Below are 14355 nucleotides of genomic sequence, written 5' to 3' on the forward strand. Positions count from 1 at the left end.
CCTTGATGTTGTACCTTTTTTGTCTTTTGGAGCTCGTCCCTGTCTCAGCTGATCGTCTCATCAGAGCATGAAATGCAGATGATCCGTATCCCGATGACATCTGCATGTGATGAACACGTGTTCAGAAATAGTCCAGATCTGTAAGACTGGTGTCATTTGTGTGGTTTTAATAATCATATCTCAATTTGATTGACTGATGCATTTGTGAGGAAACTAATTAACTTTTAAACGTAGCCTCTCCTTGGGGGGGGAAAAAAAAGTTTTAGAGACTGAAAAAAATTCAGATTTAGAGCTCCCAACCATGACAGAGCAGTGGGGAAATTAACGAAAGTGAAGATAAACAGCAGCAACATTAAGTGAAATTTGGTTTTTATTCTGATCATGTACTTCAGAGACTCTCCAAGTCTACACCTCAATCCTATGAATGACTAGTCCTTTTTTGGAAGGACACACTTTTTTATGTTAAGGTCCTAGATTGAAGGCTCCACAGAACAGAATGTGGATTGAGCCACAGGACAACGTGCCATCAGCACTCTAATGAAAAAAAATCAATCAAAAATCAAGTTGAAACATCAGTTTCCATCATGTTTCATTCATTACATTTCTACTGGCACCTAGGTGCTCAAAAATTAATTATACTGACACCACATATTACTAAAAATTGAGTTATGCATATAAAAATAAAAGGCTATTTCCAACCTGCCCATAAAATTACTATGAACAAACACAAGAGAAACACTCAACCCTAAAGAAGGTAACAGGCAGCTCTTAATTTACCACAGATGAAAGTTCATTCTTTACCTGAAACATTCGTAACTACCCAGGGACCGATGCAGGAACGAGGCACGCTCTGTTCACGGCAATTGTTCATCGGCTTTTCTGCACCGGCAGCAAATTTGCCTTTTCCCTGGGTTTGACGCGGAGCATCTGCAGCGACCTTGAACGCACCAATGTTTCTCCCGGCTCCCCCGGCCCCACACGTGCCATCACCTGAGCAGCAAGCGGCGTCAACCGCGCAGGATTTTCTTCACGTGACGCAGAAGGTGACGCTGGGAAAAGAGGAGGCACAAAATGAACCTGTTTGTCACACCCAGCCAACGGTGAAAACCCAGGGAAGGATTCTGCCGTGCGGGGCCGGGCTGTGCACCCCGGGAGCTCCAGCCGGCCGGTTTCGCTCCCCTTTGCCGGGTACCGGGGAGACACCGCCTCACTTCAGCCCTCGGGAATGGGACCGGGAGAGACCCTCCACGCAAAGAGAAGCGCGTGGCATGGATTTAATCCCCGAGGGAACAGGCCAGGCCAACAGGACCAGACCCCCACCCCCGGGGAGGGTCCACGCACCCTGCCCACCCCCTGCTTTCCCCCGCAGCCCCCAATGCCCGCCCACCCCCCGCACAAACGGCCAAACTGGCTTCTGCTTTGGGCCCCCAAACCAGCTCACTTAGCGCCCATTTCTGAGCCCAAAACCCCAGCTGCTGCGCCTCTTCTCAAGTCCTAAAAATGCAGCACTTGACCTCTGTTCCTGGGCCCAAAACCACACGACTCAGTCCCCTCTGTCAGGTCCTGAAAACACAGGACTCAGCCTGTTTCTGAGCCCCGAAGTCACCACGTGAGTCTGTTTTCAAGCCCCAGGAACAGAAGACCTGCTCTGCATTTTTGGGCCCCAAACCAGCTCACGCTCTGCTCTCTGACCCCCTTCGCAGTCCCCGCGTGTGATGCTGAGGGGTGGGGGAGCGAAGCCTCCCCACAGCCCTGCACCCCCAGGCCCCACATGCGGTTTTGGGGAGTGCTTGGGAGCTGCGGAGGGCCCGGCCCCGCGCCCCCGCGGGGCAGCCCCAGCACAGGCCGGGCACCGCTTTGTTACTGCTGTTTCGGGCTCTATTTCTCCGGCACCACCAGCACCGCCGGGCCGGCGCCCCAACCCCCCCCAGGCTGAAGTACCCCCGCGGGGAGCCGGGCCCAGCCGCCCCGGGAGCACAGCCCAGCCCGCCTCCAGGAACGCCCGGCAGCAGCAGCCGGGGCTCGTCCCCGCCCGTGCGGGCACCGGGGCCCGCCCGGCGCCGCAGGAGCCCGCCGGGCCGCTGCTGGCCGACCCGCGCCGGGAGCGGCAGAGGCTGCCCGGCCCCAACAAGGAGCAGCCGAGAGCCGGATGGGGCTGGCCCCGCTCTCCCCGGCCGGACGGGGGCTGGGCCCCAAAACCCCCCGACGAACCCCAGGACAGCGCTCGGCCGGGGGCCGCTTCCGCCCCCAGCCCCAGGAGAACGGGGCCCGCACCCGCCCGCGGAAGCTCCGGCCGGGAGATCCCACATCCGAGACCCGCCGCGGCCGCGGCCCCTCACCTCCCGGGCGCGGCTCCAGCTGCCACACGGCCAGAGCAGAACGGCCGCCTGCGACCGCTCCGAGCCCCGCCGCCGCTCTTCTCTGCCCGGCCCACTCCCGCCCCGCCCCGCCCCGCCCCGCCCGCTCCCGCCCCGCCCCGCCCCGCCCCGCCCGCTCCCGGCCCCGCCCGCCTTTACTACAGTGGTGGGGAGCGGGACAGAGGGCTACACAGAGCAAGGTAAGGCAAAGGAGAAGACCGAGGAGCAGAGAGAGAAAGAAGGGTCGAAAGAAAAGCTCAGAGGTAGAGAAATCAAGAAAAATAGGGACGAGGAGCCCTGCAGAGAGATGGAGCAAGAAAATACAGAGTCGGTGAGCAGGACAGAGGGAGAGAGAAATGGGGGGGGGAAGGAGAGGAAGAACAAAGGAGGGACAAAGACGGTGACAGGGCGCAGGACATACAAACAGAGAGAGAAAAATGACAGGGAACAGGACAAAGGGATTGAGAAATAAATAAAGGGTCAGATCTCTACAAAGAGACCAAGAAGGGGGGAAAAAAAAGAAAACAAAAACAGCAATGGGCTAGAGAGAGAGAAGGAGAAGACAAAAGCAGCATTGGGCTGCAGGACAGAGATGAAGTGAGAAAAAACAGTGACAGGGAGCAGGACAAAGTGACAGAGAACCAAAAAAACGAAGAGGGAACAGGACAGAGAAATGGGGGGAAAGACAAGGAGAAGGACAGAGAAACAGAGAGAGAGTGAGGTGGATGATTCTACCTACAGCAACATGACACCTCAACAATAACCACCACATCAGCCCACTTCATTGCTCACCTTGCCTGAGCGAGCTCCAGTGCAGACAGCCTGCTTTACATGTTGCTTCACACCTTCAAAATAAAACAAAAAAAGCATAAGCTAGTCATAGCCACCAACAATAGTGCTTGCCCTCCCAAACCACGTGCTACCTCACCTTCTTATGGCACTCCGCTCACCTCCTCAGCCACACTGCTCATTGCTCTGCTCACTGAGCACAAAGAGCAATGGGGTCATCAAGATCTGCAGAAGGTATGGCATAGGATACAGAACACAGACTACACAAACTACACCTGCAACACAGACGCAGACTGGAACTGCCCTGCCCAGAAAACGCTTGCATCATGCGGAACAGACCCCGCACCCTCGGTCTGCACCCAAACACAACTGATCCTGAGTAGCCCTCTCCACGGCACTGACTTTAAACCCCCTGCCTGCTGCACCCTCCAATTCCCATCCTTCCCCCACCCAGACATAGCATTTGCCCCTCAACTTAGCTTTCGGAGTGCCCAGGGGGTCAGAACCCATCCTTGGTAAGGATCACATCATCTAACCAGGACGTTCCTGCAATCACCAGGTTCCTCCTCAACATCTACAATAATAGAGCACCATCCATCACTGTCATGCCAGCCACCACAGACCTCTTCCTCAAGAACACCCTCCTCAGAAGCACCGTGTCACTCCACTCACCTTCTCCACTCTGATTCCACAGTGAGATGGTGTGGTTGGCATATTGCTTGTGGCACCTGGAAAACCAAAGTGACAAAGTGACCACTGTGTTTTGAAAGCAATTGCCAGCCATGCCACTCCTCTCTCTCCTACCCAGCCTCACGCAAAATCCTCAGCCACTTCTGAAGAGAGCCCTCCACTGCACTTAAAAAACCAGAGGGAAAAACATCACCAAGTTGCCTTGTGCTACTTTGCAATTGGACCCCAACCCGGCCAACAACATCGTCACCTCTTAGGACGGCTCATCAGCAAGCAGCTTCGCCCCTCCAGGATTGCGTGCGGCACCTGCAAAAACCAGAGGAAAAAGCGCATGCTGAGATACCTCCCAAAACCATGGCCCACCTGTAGCAATTATTCTCTCTCTCTTCTTTTTACCTTGGCTGCTTGCCTGTCCCAAGTCTGATTCTTCAGTCCATTGTGCTGAGGCCAGGGCACCACTTGTAAAACCCAAACCTCAGGGGATGCTTAGAACTACATCAACAGAATGACAGCTCAAAAATAACCACTACTTCAGTCTGCTATTCATGGGGAATGGCAGGGGAAGAGGGAGAGGCAGGCATAATGACATGGACTTTTCCTTTATGGGTTAAGAGCTCTTAATTAACTCTATGAACAGCAGTGCTGAGAAACCCTCAATAGACAGCTTTGTCAAATGAGGGCTATGAAAGAAATGCAACGCAAGACTGCGCTGCTGGAAAACGGTCGTGTACAAAAGACTACAATCAGATAACGCAGCACTAAGAAGTCTTACATCACAGCTGTGTTGTACTGGAAGCAGATGCGAGCATGAACAGATGTGAAAGATGAGCAGGTGTTTGCAAGGATAAGATAGACACCAAAAAAGCTCGAAAAAACAAACCACAAGATCAACGCCAAAAAAACCCACAAACCATGAGATCAACACACACCAAAAAAATTGACGTCAAAAATTATTTTCCTTGGACCTGAACACTTGATGAGAGAGCTGCTTCTTGTCAACATATGAGCTCAAGGAAGAGAAGCCAAAGGCGATGCTCACCAAGCAACTCAAATCCCAGTACAGAAGAAGTACGCGTTACTTCAGAAGGCAATACAGTTCAGCAAGATATGGCTCTGACAATCAGTTCTAATATCTGACAAGTTAAAGACCGTGCTCACATCTGCTGTGATGTCCCTAGAGGCCTTGAAGCTACTGACTGCATTTTGTCTGTCAGAGCTCCCCCACCGCAGCTGTGTCCCCCATGCACAAAATTGAGCCAAATAAGAGCTCTACTTCACCTTGGACCCTGAAGGTGGCTGGATGACAAGGGGAGAGCATGATAAGAATGTCAGGGAGGGCCATGGCTATGGTGGAAAAGGCAGTAGAGGCATCAGAGGTCTGGGTAGTATATAATAATGTACCTGACATAGACCAAATGAACAAGGTATACAATTTGCTCCGTGGCCTGCTTTGTGTGGCCTATTCTACTTCTCTGGCCAATGAGATTCCTCCAACCTAGCGTTCCCACAATATTTCCAATACTTGCACCTAAGCCACCCTATCTCCCTATTCAACTAACCTCAAATCACCTCTCCCCTCCATTCCCACTTGACTCTAGACCACTGGTCAGCCTCATGGACCCAAGCGTTAACAAACCCCATGCGACGTGGCCTCCCAGCTGGACACTTTCTGAGGGGCACAACACAGCCACCGTTCGACTGCATGGATGGCGACATCAACAGCAGAGTGCCTTACGATGCATTTCTTGTAACTTCATCCTTCCTCCCTTCAGCTGTGGTATGAAAAGAACCAAAGGCACCTCACATGAACCAAACCACAGGGCAAAACCAGCCACAATCCCCTGAGAAAGAGGGTGGGAAAATTGGCAAAATGCATAAAGACAGCCCGCTGGGCAGAAGTAAGGGCTTTTCGTTCCTGCTGAGCAGGGCTCACACACAGTCAAGGCCTTTTCTGCTCCTCACCCCACCCCACCAGCGAGCAGGCTGGGGGTGCACAAGGAGTTGGGAGGGGACACGGCTGGGACAGCTGACCCCAGCTGGCCAAAGGGGTATTGCATACCATATGGCATCGTGCTCAGCACATAAAGCTGGGGGAAGAAGGAGGAAGGGGGGATGTCTGGAGTGATGGCGCTTGTCTTCCACAGTCACCGTTACGCGTGATGGAGCCCTGCTGTCCTGGGGATGGCTGAACACCTGCCTGCCCATGGGAAGGAGTGAATGAATTCCTTGTAATGCTTTGCTTGCGCGCGCGGCTTTTGCTTTACCTCTTAAACTGTATCTCAACCCACGAGTTTTCTCACTGAGAAAGAGGGTGGGAAAATTGGCAAAATGCATAAAGACAGCCCGCTGGGCAGAAGTAAGGATTTTATTCTGCCTTAGGTTTAGACTGTACAGTGCTCAGAAAAGGGGAAATGAACTGCTACTATTAAAGACTATATCTGCTCTTCAGCTATGTCTGCATATATCACAGCAACAATGTGAACGGGTAGGTAATTTAAACTTGTTTTTACTCTGACAAACACAAACCTTTCTTTTAAGCTGTTGAAAGCATTTGGGTTTATTGGAGGCTACACTGGAAAACAGTTTATTGAAATTTGTAACAGTATTAGCAACAGAAGTGTAAGGTGCTGGTTTTCTTTCTAACAAAGAAAATGCTATACTGCTGCCCTTCATTTTGTTGGGCCACACGTGCTACCAAAGCCACAGGAGTGCATTCTGTACAGTGCTGAATAAGACAACAGAAACATGGCTTGGAAGAAGCCTTCACTTACCAGACCTCCACTTCCTGAGGGAGTTGCTTCCTGTACAGCACCTACAATTCCAGGTCACCAAGACGCCTAGGACGTCTCTCTGACCTAGTCACTAAAGAGAACTAGAAGAGTCCTGAAAGGTACAAAAAATCAAAAAAGTACAAAAAATCAAAATCTAATCTCAGGATAGAATCACAGAATCATTAAGGTTGGAAAAGACCTCGAAGATCATCGAGTCCAACCGTCAACCCAACCCCCCCATGCCCACTACACCATGTCCCTGAGCACCTCATCTACACGTCTTTTAAATACCTCCAGGGATGGTGACTCCACCACTTCCCTGGACAGCCTGGTCCAAGGCCTGACCACTCTTTCAGTAAAGAAATTTCTCCTCATGTCCAATCTAAACCTCCCTTGGCGCAACTTGAGGCCATTTCCTCTCTTCCTATCGCTGTTACTTGGGAGAAGAGACCAACCCCCACCTCGCTACAACCTCCTTTCAGGTAGTTGTAGAGCGCGATGAGGTCTCCCTTCAGCCTCCTCTTCTCCAGGCTAAACCACCCAGTTCCCTCAGCCGCTCCCCATCAGACTTTTGCTCCAGGCCCTTCACCAGCTTCGTTGCCCTCCTCTGGACACGCTCCAGCACCTCCATGTCCTTCTTGTAGTGAGGGGCCCAAAACTGAACACAGGATTTGAGGTGCAGCCTCACCAGTGCCGAGTACAGGGGCACGATCACCTCCCTGCTCCTGCTGGCCACACTATTCCTGATACAGGGCCAGGATGCCGTTGGCCTTCTTGGCCACCTGGGCACACTGCCGGCTCATGTTCAGCCGCTGTCGACCAGCACCCCCAGGTCCTTTTCCTCCGGGCAGCTTTCCAGCCACTCTTCCCCAAGCCTGTAGCGTTGCCTGGGGTTGTTGTGGCCCAAGTGCAGGACCCGGCACTTGGCCTTGATGAACCTCATACATTGGCCTCGGCCCATCGATCCAGCCTGTCCAGGTCCCTCTGCAGAGCCTTCCCACCCTCCAGCAGATCAACACTCCCGCCCAGCCTGGTGTCATCTGCAAACTGACTGAGGGAGCACTCGATCCCCTCGTCCAGATCGTTGATAAAGAGATTGAACAGGACCGGCCCCAGCACTGAGCCCTGGGGAACACCGCTCGTGACCGGCCCCCAACTGGGTTTAACTCCCTTCACCACAACTCTCTGGGCCCGGCCGTCCAGCCAGTTTTTTACCCAGCGAAGAGTGAACCTGTCTGAGCTGTGAGCCACCAGCTTCTCTAGGAGAATGCTGTGGGAGACAGTGTCAAAGGCTTCACTGAAGTCCAGGTAGACCACATCCACAGCCTTTCCCTCATCCACTGGCGGGTCACCTGGTCATAGAAGGAGACCAGGTTGGTCAAGCAGGACCTGCCTTCCATGAACCCGTGCTGGCTGGGCCTGATCCCCTGGTTGTCCCGCACATGGCTTGTGAGCGCCCTCAAGATGAACTGCTCCATGATCTTCCCTGGCACCGGGGTCAGGCTGACCACCCTGTAGTTCCCCGGATCCTCCTTCAGGCCCTTCTTGTAGATGGGCGTCACATTGGCGAGCCTCCAGTCATCTGGGACCTCCCCAGTTAACCAGGACTGCTGGTAAATGATGGAGAGTGGCTTGGCAAGCTCCTCCGCCAGCTCCCTCAGTACCCTCGGGTGGATCCCATCCGGCCCCATAGACTTGTGAATGTCCAGGTGGCATAGCAGGTCGTTAACTGCTTCCTCTTGGATTATGGGGGTTTATCCTGCTCACCGTCCCTGTCTTCCAGCTCAGGGGGCTGAGTACCCTGAGGATAACTGCTCTGACTATTAAAGTCTGAGGCAAAGAAGACGTTGAGTACCTCAGCCTTATCCTCGTCCTTGGTGGCAACGTTCCCCCCTGCATCCAATAGAGGATGGTGTCGTGGTTTAACCCCAGCCAGCAAAAATAAACCCCACGCAGCCGCTCGATCACCCCCCCCCCCGCCGGTAGGATGGGGGAGAGAATCGGGAGGGCACAAGTAGGAAAGCTCCCGTGTTGAGATAAAAACAGTTTAATAATGGAAATAAAACTAAGTAGAACAGTAATAATAACAATGAGAACAACAACAATAACAGAATACACAAAGCAGGCAATGCACAACGCAACTGCTCACCGACCGACCGCGTGTCACGAACGGGGGACAAGCCCCCCCACACACCTGGTTTTTATACTGAGCATGACGTCACATGGTATAGAATACCCCATTGGCCAGCTGGGTCCACCACCCCGGCTGTGCTCCCCCTCCCCGGTGCAAGCATCACCCAGCAACAGCCAAAGCATCAATGGGCCATCAAGGCTCCTTTCACACCGAACCCAAACCACAGCACACCCCCCAGGCTACTGGGAAGAAAGTTAACCCTGTCCCAGCTGGAACCAGGACAGATGGAGATTCTCCTTGGTTCTCCTTTTGTCATTAATATACTTGTAAAAACATTTGTTGTTGTCTCTCACGACAGTGGCCAGGTTGAGTTCTAGCTGGGCTTTTGCCTTTCTAATTTTCTCTCTGCACAACCTAACGAGATCCCTGTACTCTTCTTGAGCTGCCTGCCCCTTCTTCCACAAGTGATAAACTCTCCTTTTTTTCCTGAGTCCCAGCCAGAGCTCCCTTTCAGCCAGGCCGGTCGTCTTCCCCACCCGTTCTTCTTGCGGCACATGGGGACAGCCTGCTCCTGCGCCTTTAAGACTTCCTTCTTGAAGAACGTCCAGCCTTCCTGGACCCCTTTGCCCTTCAGGACTGTCTCCCAAGGGACCCTCTTGACCAGTGTCCTGAGCAGGCCAAAGTCTGCCCTCTGGAAGTCCGTGGTAGCGGTTTTGCTGGCCCCCCTCCTTACTTTACCAAGAATTGAGAATTCTATCATTTCATGGTCGCTAAGCCCAAGCCGGCCTCCGACCACCACATCTCCCACCAGTCCTTCTCTGTTTGTGAGCAGCAGGTCAAGCGAGGCACCTCCCCTGGTGGGCTCGCTTACCAGCTGCGTCAGGAAGTTATCCTCCACACACTCCAGGAACCTCCTCGACTCTTTCCTCTCTGCCGTGTGGTATTTCCAGCAGACGTCCGGGAAGTTGAAGTCCCCCACGAGAACAAGGGCTAGCGACTGGGGGACTTCTGCCAGCCTCTGGTAGAATATTTCGTCTGCCTCCTCATCCTGGCTAGGTGGTCTATAACAGACTCCCAGCAGGACATCTGCCTGTTGGCCTTCCTCCTCATCCTTACCCACAAGCACATGATGATGACCTCGTCATCACTACCATTGAGCTCTAGACAGTCGAAGCACTCCCTAACATACAGGGCTACCCCACCGCCTCTCCTTCCTCGCCTGTCCCTTCTGAAGAGCTTATAGCCATCCATTGCAGCACCCCAGTCGTGAGAGTCATCCCACCATGTTTCCGTGATGGCGACTAAGTCATAGCTGCCCCGCTGCACAATGGCTTCCAGCTCCTCCTGTTTGCCGCCCATGCTGCGTGGATTGGTGTACATGCACTTGAGCTGGGCTGCCGATTTCTTCCCCGATGTTGGCGTGCCGCCCCTAGGCTCTTCTCTAGAGAGCCTGGTTTTATCCCCTTCCCCCTTCGAACCTAGTTTAAAGCCCTCTCGAGGAGCCCCGCCAACTCATACGCGAGAATCCTTTTCCCCCTATGAGACAGGATGCTGATAGCAAATCCAGGGGCAACCTTAGGACACAGCACTGGAGGAACCCTGGCTGCCCCCAGGATGATACAAGGCATTTCTAATAGCCGAACGTCGATGGCACTGCGGGAAAAATCCCCTGCAGCCCTGTGAAGAGCACTGGGGTTGTCCTGGAACGTTGAGGAACCTTTAAGTGGTCCAAGAGCCCTTGGGACTGGTCCCCAGCCTCTCAGACACATTGTGTAACCTCCTCCCTGGAGCACTCTGCTGAGGCACTTTTTACTGAGCACAAAGGGACATGCTACAGCAGTCACGGTCATGCCCTGTGAGGGTTACCTGACCTGCAGGTGTGTAAACATCACGACCATGGGGTTCTCAGGATTCCACAATACACAAGGACATGCATGTCTGGGTTTCTGAGAATTTATTATGAATTACTAAAAAACTACTATTAAAACCAAATATATATACAAGTATATATAAAAGTAGTATATGTAGTGGGCATATATATACACACACACTACAAGTCACTACAAAATTACCAATAGGAAAGCAAGTATATCTATTACAAGAGTAAAGCAAATATGTGTGTATTACATGATAGTACAGAATTCCAACTAGTGAAGCAAGTATATATTTTTAAACCTTTACTTGTGTGCACGTCTATAAATGTATAATGTGAAGTATTACGGCATGACTCGCACCAAACAGCTCCCAGGAGTGAGGCTAATCGACAATGGAAAAGTCTCACTTCAAAGATGGTCTGCATCGTGGCATCTGGAGCCAGCCATGCATCCCCGGCGAGGGTCCAGTCTGTCAGTAGATCTCATGCAAGGAAGCTCAGGCAGAGCAGCTCATTTTGGGTAGGTAGCGAGTTACTTTTTATACCTTTTTGGTGTAGGATACATAAGCGGGTGTAGGGTATCAGTTCCTGGAATAGTTGTTGGATCCTGTTGTCCTAGACGGTCAGTTCGTTATCACAATGTCGTGGTTTAACCCGGCAGGCAGCCAAACACCACACAGCCGCTCGCTCTATCCCAGCTGAAACCAGGACACAGAGTTTCTTTGTCCTGCACCCATCAAGGTTTTTTTTGTCCTGCCAACCACTCCTCATCAAGGATGTTTTGGCTGAGCTTATCAGGGACATCTCGGGGAGATATCTTTCTTTGTTGGTATGTTTACTGGGTCACCTTTGTGCTGGCTCCATTGTATAGATATGACTTGAAAGAATAAAGCAATCACTTATTAATTAATGCACATAAATGACACCTGGGAGTGAGTGTATCACAGGGCCTCGATGCCAGCATGCTCCCCCTTTTCCTGTGACACCTGAGCAGCCATCCCATTGCTCACCAGTCCAGTAGGGAAGGATCGCCTCCTGCTCCTGCCCTTGATGAGGCAAGAAACTTAAGTAGCTGTCAAGCCCACCCTCCACCCCCTTTTTCCTTCAGGGATGGGATTCAGCTCTGGTATTTGAAAGGAAAAGCCCTGATTTCACCTGTCTGTACTTCTGCCCTACCTCTGGAATAAAGCCCCGCAAGAAATTTTCATAGCTCTCGGCTCACTCGACACCTTAGCAGTCTGACTTTGTGCGAGGCGGCTGTACCATATCAAATCCAGACCCTAGATGAGAGCACAGAGCTGAGCCCTGGTTAGCACAGGAGAAGGTTACAAACCCCACCGAAGGGTTCACAGCCTAGTGTTTAGACTTCAGGGCATACAGTTTATTATCTTCGTATTTAGACGTTTCCATTTTTGTAGGTGGTCAATCCTGAATCTAAGTTGTACACTTAAAATGGTTGTTGAGGATTTAAAGTTTATGGATGATGATAGATATTAAACCCTGATATCTGATCAATAAATGAGTAAACTATCAACCCTGACAAATACTGAGCCTCACAAAAGAAACTATAACCTCTGAGTAAGCAACCTTCAGCTACAAACTCTAAAAAATAAACCATAAGGGAAAGACACTGAACCCTCAGTTTTAAGTAAGAAACACCAAAGCACATATGAGCAGGAAAACAGTAAAGAGAACCTGAGGAATTTTTTGCCCACAGCTTTAAAAGTTTCCAAGGAAGACACACAGCAGAATGCACTCCCACTGAACCTACCTGCAGCACCGTAAGCACTAATTCATCTGCATTAGGGACAATTAACATAATTTTTTGGGGTCCTCTCAGCTCCACAGGCAAACATCCAGAGCCAGTCAAATTTACTATCAGCAACCAGCCTTTCTTTAAGGAAAGCAGAACCTGCTGAGAGACAAAGAAGCATTTGTAACAGCTGGTAATATTCCTCCTGCAGTCACTAACAGCACCTCAAAAACCTTTTCCTCTGGCCAGTAAATCCCACCCTCAAGACTAACCAGAAAATGCATCACACAGAAGCCAGAACAAGGGTAGAACACTGCAGTTGGGGAAATGTTTTTGTTTTTTAACTGATGTAAACCAGACATTTTTTTTAGCATACTACTCACATGATGAGCATTTGTGGTCCAAGCTACTTAACTACTTGGCATATCACTAAGATTCGCACAGTCTCTGGCACACACTTCACTCACCTAATGTGAGGCTGCAGCTTCAGCCTCACAAAAACAACCTCCAGCTCCCTCCACCCAGCAGCACCCAGACTGTCGCACTGTCTGCCCTCTGTCCTGCAGGGCTCAGCCCGCTTGCCTGGCACCCGCAGGCGTCTGCCCCCACGCGGCGTTTAAGCCTTGGGTACTCTCTTCCGTATCTCTGGCCACTAGAATGTCATCCATAAGACCACGCCTTTTCTTTATTCTCTGGAAACAGCCTTTCTGATGTTTTTTAATGTGACCGTGTTTTACCGCAAGTGTGTTGTGAAACCCCTGCAGTACCTGAGTAAAAGTGTGTTTGTCTCTAAACATACAAGCAAATCTGCAGACTGGTTCTTCAGTTACTGCGATGGCAAAGAAACAGACCTGTACCTGAAAACCACTTGTCCTCTTCTTGTAACTTACCAATACTCTTAAGGTATGCTTGCTGCAATAAAAGCCATCGTCTAGGTGAACTTGCCTATCTGGTGGTAATCCACCATCATTTGCCAAGGTTTTCCATCGGCCTTCCTAACAAGCCAAAACTGAGAATTATATGAGCTTAATTACTTGCAAAGCACCTCATTCTAAATATTCTTTAACCATTTAACAGTTGCAGCTTCTTTAGGATGTAAGTATTATTTAAACAGATGAACTGAGGGTCTGTGGGGAAGAACTGCATCTCTAGCCACACATCTATGGAAGGCACACACACAGACTGAGCAGAAGGGGCTCTCATGACATCCTGACAGCCTGAGAAACAGCACCGGTGCAACAGCGTTGGGGAACCAAGCTCACAGCAGTCAGCTCAGCAGCGAAAACAAGCTTGAACGAGGCAGTCCTTAGCAGTCCAAAGTCCCTGTCCTCCTCCCCCTCTTCTCCACCGCAGAAAGACCAGATCACAGAAGGAACTTGGGGCCCTCTATCAGGACACCAGGTGATGCAAGATCAGCACTGAGTCGTCACAGAGTACCTGACTCTACCAAGGAAGGTGGATGAGTCATGAGAGGACAGGGTGGCAAATCAATGCCTGAAGGAACTAGATGACAACCAGAGGGATCTGGGGGACACTGAAACGGAGGGATCCTGAGGGGGATTAGACCAATGAGAAGGGGGTACTGAGGGAACTAGAAAACAAAAAGAGGGGGGGATCCTGATGGGAGTCACAGCACATGACGGTGTCCTGAGGGGATCAGAGCATAAGCAAAGGGCTCTGGGGTGCAACAGAGGCAAAGAAAAGGGCTCTACAGCAGACTATAAGGACAACGAAGTAGCCCTGAGGGGGTCTGAATTCTAATGGAGGGCTGTGGGGCATAATGGAGGCAAATGGAGGTGTCCAAGTTGCACCAAAAAGCAAATTGAGGGGTCCTGAGGGAACCAGAAGGCAATTGGAGGACTGTACGGGTTACAGCAAAAGACCAAGGGGGTCTGAGGGCAAATGAGGTCTCTACGGAGATTGGAAGGCAAACAGAGGGATTTGGGGAAACAGAAAGGAAGATGGAGTGGTAATAAGAGAAACCGAGT

General features: G+C 51.3%; 1 protein-coding gene across 12 annotated transcripts in view; it reads right to left on the reverse strand.

Annotated features, from left to right (window-relative positions):
* Positions 1 to 806: 806 nt before the first annotated feature.
* The window catches only part of MARCHF7 (membrane associated ring-CH-type finger 7), a 43322-nt gene continuing 29773 nt past the window's right edge, over positions 807 to 14355 (reverse strand). For 6 of the 12 annotated variants that reach the window (XM_075152561.1, XM_075152563.1, XM_075152552.1 and 3 more), the window contains one exon: positions 10679 to 12529. In XM_075152561.1, coding sequence (XP_075008662.1) covers positions 12089 to 12529 — 441 coding nt within the window. In that variant the 3' untranslated portion in view covers positions 10679 to 12088. Of the gene's footprint in view, positions 1050 to 3149; positions 3203 to 3284; positions 3721 to 3818; positions 3875 to 4086; positions 4143 to 10678; positions 12530 to 14355 lie in introns of those variants that run through there. The other 6 variants (XM_075152550.1, XR_012674016.1, XR_012674017.1 and 3 more) reach the window with 6 other exon arrangements.

The sequence above is a fragment of the Calonectris borealis genome, chromosome 6, assembly GCF_964195595.1.
Source record: "Calonectris borealis chromosome 6, bCalBor7.hap1.2, whole genome shotgun sequence".
NCBI classification, from domain to species: domain Eukaryota; kingdom Metazoa; phylum Chordata; class Aves; order Procellariiformes; family Procellariidae; genus Calonectris; species Calonectris borealis.